At 54.3% G+C, this 7627-nt stretch overlaps 1 protein-coding gene across 1 annotated transcript; it reads right to left on the bottom strand.

The window, feature by feature from the left end:
• Positions 1-714: 714 nt before the first annotated feature.
• On the bottom strand, positions 715-4902 carry LOC119094425 (protein atonal homolog 1-like). Its single transcript, XM_037217485.1, has 3 exons — positions 4306-4902; positions 2958-3049; positions 715-1432 (listed from the first exon to the last, which is right to left on the bottom strand). The coding sequence occupies exon 1, from the start codon at positions 4900-4902 to the stop codon at positions 4348-4350; it is 555 nt and encodes a 184-aa protein (XP_037073380.1). The 3' UTR covers positions 715-1432; positions 2958-3049; positions 4306-4347.
• Positions 4903-7627: the final 2725 nt, after the last annotated feature.

A 7627-nucleotide genomic window follows, 5' to 3' on the forward strand; every position in this document is an offset into this window, starting at 1 on the left:
TGGATACGTTGCCGTCACTGCTTGGATATGTTTCCATGTTATCTTGTATCGTCAAGAACAGGACCAACGAGCAATCGAGGCGCGAAATATGTCCGGCCTAAATAATGTGGATACAAATGCGCACGGGTGCATCATGCGCATTCATCGACCTGTTTGCTTTTGAAGGCACTATATTGCCAAACATGCAGGCTGCCTTCCCACGTTCCAAGCTTGTCAACCGTAGCTCGACGCGATGGTGTCCCGGAGGTGTTTCGAACTAAAGCGAAGCACGCGCCTGGCGGGTCCACCGAGGGCCGCCGGCTGCCCTCGACCCCCGTTTAATGTGGGCCACGTCGGCGGTCATGTTCCCATGGATAAACAACCGCTGTAGTCGGTCGTTTGACCTACACCCATGAAAGTTCAAGTCTGACAGGGCTCCGGGGTATTGCGTGTGGTACGGCACGTGACACGGCGCGTGGCACGTGCCATTCGGCATCGGTCGGTTCGAAATCTGCGCCACAGTCGTTTCACTTAGCCACTTCACCGGACGGTGGTGGTTTGGTGAATGGATTGAGCGACTGCCATATGTGAAATATCATTGCACTAGAAGCGTGCAAAGCACACTTCTAGTCACTTCGATTTTGAAATGCTCTTTGTGCAGCGCGTTAGGCATGCACTGCATCATGAAGCTCATAAAAGACATTTATTCATTCGGTGTATTGTCGATGATGATCGAAAATCCTGAAAATGCGATCGGTTTCCATGGTTTGATATCCGTGGAGGCAAACCGATAGATCTATTCGCCCGTTGGTCCGCTCACATGCCCTTCATCATTAAACATCGGATATCAGTTTGAACAAACGTTGTCTCCAAACGCGCGTCATGCATAGGTCTAGGCACTCTGGGCTATACAAATGACAATGGGGCACACGTGCGTTAAACAATTCGAGTTCGGCGTCAAATAACTTCATGGTGACTAGATGGTGATAGGTGGCAAAGCGACTCATCAAAGTTGCAGATCTGGCCTGGTATGAAGCTGCTTTGCAGCGAAACTATGACGATGGGCGTTATCCCTAATGAGAGTTAACACACCAAGCAATTTACACTCATGCGTGCAAAATATGACGTCTGACAACGTATTCAGGCGTTTGCATGCATTGTAAACACACGAAAATAAAGCAATGAAATATAAAAATTTGTCGCACGTGCAAAACTTTGGTACGACACACCGACTGTCATATCACGACTCGGCATGGGCAATGTCATCCCAACATGTGGGCGGTTATCGCGCAAGCGACCGCGCACTGTTACCGCAGCCGCAAGGCCTCCTCAGACATGTATGGACCGGGAAGCCGAGGCGCCACTTTGAGGTTTCGGTTGGTCCTGCGGGAAGAAGAGGACAGACGCAGCTGTATTCCGTCTGGCACGGAGGCAGGTGACCTTCAGCTGGATCCTGAAAAGCACGTGACGAAAACGGTATTCGTGCTTACCTTTGCAGGGAACCGTCATTAATGACAAACAAACGGTATGTTTGTCATTTCGTTCAGTTCGTGGAAATAGATGGAGTGTCTGTTTTGTTTTTACGTTGCTTTTTTGTTCAAAAGTCCGCATCCTTAAATGCGGCTTGGCTTGCAGAAACATCATTTTGGATCCAAGATACATACGCTGCGACACATGTTTTAGGGACAGTTTGACATGTTCCCTTTGGTACGAATCTTCCTTTCGCGCAGTGATAATTACGTGAATTATTTTGCTTTCATACGGGCCATTGGCACGCCAGTATCACATTTTTGCACTTCCATTATGGGTAAGCTTTATTCCAGTGTACCGACGTGAGGCAAGGCGCAATTATGTGACAAGCTTCCAAAGTGTCCGTTTTTCTTCTGTTTAATTTTAGAAGAGAATAAAGCCGCTTATTGGTATTAACATTCTCGATTGTACTGGGAAAGCTTGAAATGAAAACTGCCCCTGTAGGGTCAAACGCTTTCTAAAGTAAGGTGCGCAGTTGGATTAAAACACGCTCCAACAATGCATTTGTAGTCTGTGTTGGCTAGAAGATTTCTTTTTTCACGATAATTTACCGTGAGAACGTAAATCAAATCTATCATGGGTGTGCGTTCATATTCCATAACTTAGGCATGAGCGTGGTTGGAAACAGCAAATAAACCAGGCATATGAAGTGTGAAAATTTCAAAATACGCCGAAATTACACCATAATTCAAATGTCTTGTTGTTGCTGGCTTGGCTTTTCACCTTTGACCCCGACCGTCTGAGGCAGTTGAACTTAAGCTCTCCGAGCTTCCAGTATAGACTTCGAACAGTGTCAGGGTGGCCACCAAGTTTTCCAGGTTGGTATCAACTGCAGTGTCAAGTATCTGCAAGTAACTGACAGGTGATCAACAGAAGACCTTCTGAAAATCATGGGGGTTCATCAGATCACTTCGTCGTCAGTAGAAGCAGAATTCATGTGAGTCAGGCTGTAAGCATCTAACCGATACTATAAACCGACACATTTTTAAATCAATGACCTGTGTGTTTCATGTGAGCTGCAAAAGCACACAACCTATGTCAGACTGATCAGGCAGCCTGACCGGGACCAAAATTTACCTTGACCTTAGTTGACCTTAACCTTTGACCTTGGAAACGCAATGGTGTTGCTACACAGTGTAATGAAACTTGCCTTTTCTTGGTGCCGGTTGCAAAGCTGTGTTTGATATGACTGTCGCTGGATTCGGCGCTAAAGATGTGCATAGATTTTATTGATTTGTAGGTTATTCTGTGCGATCTGTTATGTCATCAGTCACCTTAAATGTACAAGCTCTGCGATTACAGTGTGAGAATGATTGGGTCTATTGTTTGTCTCCTTCATTTGTTTCGGTCCAACCAACAGACCCCAAGGTATCAGGGGGTCTTAATCCCTCCTTCGCGGTCGGCGTGGTGAACTGAGTGAATCCTCTGCCCCGTGTGAAAAGCCTTACCTGTCTTAATCTCAGTTTCCCAGGTAGCATCAAGTCACAAAACTTGGCACCACTTCTTCGTCGCTGAGCAGCTCAATTGCCTCGTCATGTACCTAAGAAAACAGACAAACGGCTTCAGTGAGCCGGCATCATGGTTTTCCTGGCCAGCCCCACCACATCACATCCATTTTGCATGGTTATCATGAACTACAGTACATCTTCATTAGCTAAATGTTCGCTTTTCTATCTACCGTTTTGATACCAATGTGATACCAAATACATATAAAAATATTGCACATATTCTAAGCGAGCACAAGCACCTCCAGTGCTGCGCGACACCACGTGCACTCCCCGACGCATCTGGGCAAACACCGCCGCAGGCTGTCCGAACGCGGCGCTTTCTCCACTTCCATAACGGAGTCGCTCTTCACGCGGTGAACAATGATCGGCCAGCAGCGAGCGCCCGGCGCCGGCGCCGGTCCTCCATAGGCGCCCGGCGTACTGAATAGCCAGCCGCAATATTGCACGGGCCGCCTGCGCTCAAGAAGAAAGGCCGTGTTTGCCTGAGACAAGTGTCGAGTCACTCTGGGGCCCAGCGAAGGCGTGGAGGCAAAACCGCGCGTCAGGAACATCGCCTGGCCGATGAGCTCGTCAGGTGACCAGGCTGGAGCGTGGCGACCTTTATTGCTACTCTAGCCCGAGCCTCTGCGTGCAGCCCGCTGAGCACCTCCCGCTTAGGAGTGCCAGAGGACGCACTCTAGGAGTTTGAGTGCACGCCTCTCCGTACGAGGCATACCGCGCCGCTGGACCGCAGACACAGTCAGTTTGAGGAGCGCACTGTTCAGTAAAAGCACACGTGCGTATGCTAATTAGGATCATACGTATGACACGGCCTGGACGATGAGCACGTCAGGTAACCGGACTGGGGCATGACCTTTACAGTACAAAATGGCTGTTCATCAACTGTTGAACCCGACACATTTGTAACAGTTAGCAACAGCTTTCCAAACTAAGCAGTTTCGGACCTGACCCGAAACCATATCCTAGTAGAACGGCATGTGCTGGTTCGGCCGAGCGCAGTCTTCTGTCGTTGCTCGGAAGGGGGCTGCACAGGGATACACAAAGGGGCACACACATACACAGGACTGTACAGCCTGTGCAGTGCCTCACCTCCCGCCAGCTACAGGACACAGTCCGTGTGGTGCCTCACCTCCCGCCAGCTATAGGGGGCAGTCTGTGTGGTGCCTCACCTCCCGCCAGCTACAGGGGACAGTCTGTGTGGTGCCTCACCTCCCGCCAGCTGCAGGGGACAGTCTGTGTGGTGTCTCACCTCCCGCCAGCTACAGGAGACGGTCCTGTGGTGCCTCACCTCCCGCCAGCTACAGGCGGCGCGGCCGCGACCGCTTTCCGTTCAGGGGATGGCCAAGTCTCTGAAGTCCGAGTCGTCGACGCTCACGCCCTCGTCATGGTCGGCCAGCAGGGCGTCAAAGCCGTCCGGTAGCTGGAAGTCGGTTAGGTCGTCCAGGCCGTCGAGCGGGTCGGCCGCGTCCGGAACTGCTTCCAGCAGCATGACGGAGGCCGGCGGTGGCGGTGGTCGCTGAGTGGGCTCATCGTCGGCCGACTGCCCTCGCTCCAGCAGCGCGGCCAGCGCCTGGATGTACTGGACAGCCGCCCGCAGCAGCGTCACCTTGGTCAGCTTCTCGCCGCCACCAAGCAGCAGGCTCGGGATCGAGCGCTCCAGCATCTCGAACGCCGAGTTGATGTTCTTCATGCGGTCGCGTTCGCGGGCGTTGGCCGTCTTGCGGCGGTACTTGCTGAGAGGCGGCGGGCGCGTGCTGGGCTCGGGCGGACGGTGGTGCGGCTGGCCGCCGCCACGCTCCTGCTCCAGCCGCCTCCGAAGGGAGCGGGCACGCAGGCTATAGGGGCCGGCGGCGGCGCGGCGCGCCCCCTCTTCGCTCGTGGTCATGTGATCGGGGGTCGCTGCTCAGCCCGGCTCGGCCCCGGCTCCGACTCGACTGCAGCCGCCGCTCGGCGCGGCCGCCACCGGCCGCTCTGCGCGTGGGCGACGCGAAGGACTCGCGGCCGATCAGCTGGGCGGTCTGGGCATTGCGCAAGAGCCGCGCCGGCGGGTGGGCGGTGCCCGCCACGGCGCGCGTGGGCAGAGCCATTACCAGATTGGTGTGTACTTATCTCACGAGGTCTGTCTCACCGGCTCAGGATCGCTCGTCAGCCGCACTTGGCAAAACCTGGCTACAGGAAGTGCAAGTGCGAACCCGTTTCAAAACATTGAAGTCGTGCGGTATGAATCGGTTGAGCATAGTACTTACCTGAAAAACGTGGAGCATTTTGTGTCGTGCAACTGCATGCACTTGCAGTTATGGTGCAGTAAAAGTCAAGAGCTACAAAAACTGGAGTAAAAAGTGAGTCCGAAATTGCAGTTTCTTATCGCCAGAAGTTTTGCACGGCCCTGCAACAACATGCCAACCAATGCCACCTAGGTTTCCGACATGCATCCGGCTAGTTTTTTCAGACGAGGGCGACCTCGCCGGCAAGTTTCACCCACTCAGCACGAGCACGTAAACTGCGCTGCAATATAGCGCGATTGCAGGTAATTTTCCGTCCTTTGATGTTCTTATACACGAATGAGGTACTCTAAAATGGATGTCTCGTCTCTAAATTGGGACAAATTTTCATTCCTGGCCCCGATTGGGCCGTCAAAGTCGTCTTGGTGTAGATGAATCATTGCTTTGTTTGGCCTTGCTTCTGGTGTCGACAAATTAACAGAGACCGGTAGTTACATCCTGAATAGAGCGATTTATGTCCGAGTTGCATGTCACGTTTGCTCCCAGTGTTAAGCTACGTTGGACATGTGATGGCTCTACGTTCGATGTTAATGTTTGAGGGAGCTTGTTGTTGCGTCCATGAAAGTCAATCCACCACCTCGCAAAGACGTGACCTGCTCTGTTTACAAGGCTGGCAAACTTTGGTCCTGACCGGTGCTATCATTATCTGTCGAGTTGGCACGATGCTTTTTGTGCCGGTTTAGAAAGATAAATGCATCCGGCCAGTTTGAAGAATTACTCCATCCGCACCACCACCGCGTCTCAAACATTCAGTAGACCTATGAAGCCTTCATTTTGACCGACATGGAAAGAAAATAATATGCCACACCACGTAAGCAATCTCTGCGACTCACTCGTACATGTGGAGGCAGTGAGCACCGTCTGAACGTCATTTGCATCTGTTTAAAATTCGCCCAGAACGCATTTATTCCGGGGTGACACGTAACGTACTGAAACATGCTGGGCTTCAGCCCTGTCTCGATGATCTACGTTCATACGGAAGCATGGCCAGCAGCGAGCATGCTATTGACTCCATTACGTTCAGACACGACATACAACCCTGACGCGTGACGGCCGCCGCATGAACCACAGATACGCCCATCAGTGGTCACGGTCCCGACGCGATATGTGACGGGCAGGAGCGCGTGCTGGTGCACTATGTCAATGTGTTGTACCGCGGTGAAAGGATTCCTTAGATCGGTCGGCTCGCGTGCGTTGCAATGTCATGCAAATGACGTAGCGGGCAGTGCATCCATACATGCATGACGTCTCTGCGCGGTACGTCTCGACAGTTCTCAGGCCCACACAGCACGGCCCGGACGCACAGGCTGTAGAGGGAGCCGGCTGCCGGCCGGCGGTGCCGCACGTCTGACATGAGGCTGCCAGCTGGAGAGCCTGCAGTGGCGGCCGGCACGACAGCCAGACATGAGGCACCGCGGCCGGCACGACGGCCAGACATGAGGCGCCGCAGCCGGCACAACAGCCAGACGTGAGGCACCGCGGCCGGCACGATAGCCAGACGTGAGGCACCGCAGCCGGCACGACAGCCAGACGTGAGGCACCACGGCCGGCACGACAGCCAGACGTGAGGCGCCGTGGCCGGCACGACAGCCAGACGTGAGGCACCGCGGCCGGCACGACAGCCAGACATGAGGCGCCGCGGCCGGCACGACAGCCAGACGTGAGGCACCGCGGCCGGCACGACAGCCAGACGTGAGGCACCGCGGCCGGCAAGATAGCCAGACGTGAGGCGCCGTGGCCGGCACGACAGCCAGACGTGAGGCACCGCGGCCGGCACGATAGCCAGACATGAGGCGCCGCGGCTGGCACGATAGCCAGACGTGAGGCACCGCGGCCGGCACGATAGCCAGACATGAGGCGCCGCGGCCGGCACGACAACCAGACGTGAGGCGCCGCGGCCGGCACAACAGCCAGACGTAGGGTATCGTGGCGGGCACGACAGCCAGACGTGAGGCACCGCGGCCGGCACGACAGCCAGACGTGGTGCGCCGTGGTCGACACGACAGCCAGACGTGAGGCGCCGTGGCCGGCACGACAGCTAGACGTGGTGCGCCGTGGTCGGCACGACAGCCAGACGTGAGGCGCCGCGGCCGGCACAACAGCCAGACGTGGGGTATCGTGGCCGGCACGACAGCCAGACGTGGGGTATCGTGGCCGCATGCTCTTATCCGAACGTGTTTATGTGCAGCCAAGCTTTCAAACTACGAATTTTTTGTAAAACTTATCGCAGCCTTTACCAGCTGTGTAAAATTTTACGACCATATACGTGGCTGCTGCGGATTTTTGTACGTGCTGGACAGCTCTAGATCAGGATATATCAAAGAGCAA

Source organism: Pollicipes pollicipes, unplaced genomic scaffold, assembly GCF_011947565.3.
Source record: "Pollicipes pollicipes isolate AB1234 unplaced genomic scaffold, Ppol_2.1 Scaffold_4002;HRSCAF=4701_pilon_pilon_pilon, whole genome shotgun sequence".
NCBI lineage: Eukaryota > Metazoa > Arthropoda > Thecostraca > Pollicipedomorpha > Pollicipedidae > Pollicipes > Pollicipes pollicipes.

Bases quoted from the DNA above. Each gene is read 5' to 3' on its own strand.
- LOC119094425 (XM_037217485.1), bottom strand. From the start codon at position 4,902: ATGACCACGAGCGAAGAGGGGGCGCGCCGCGCCGCCGCCGGCCCCTAT.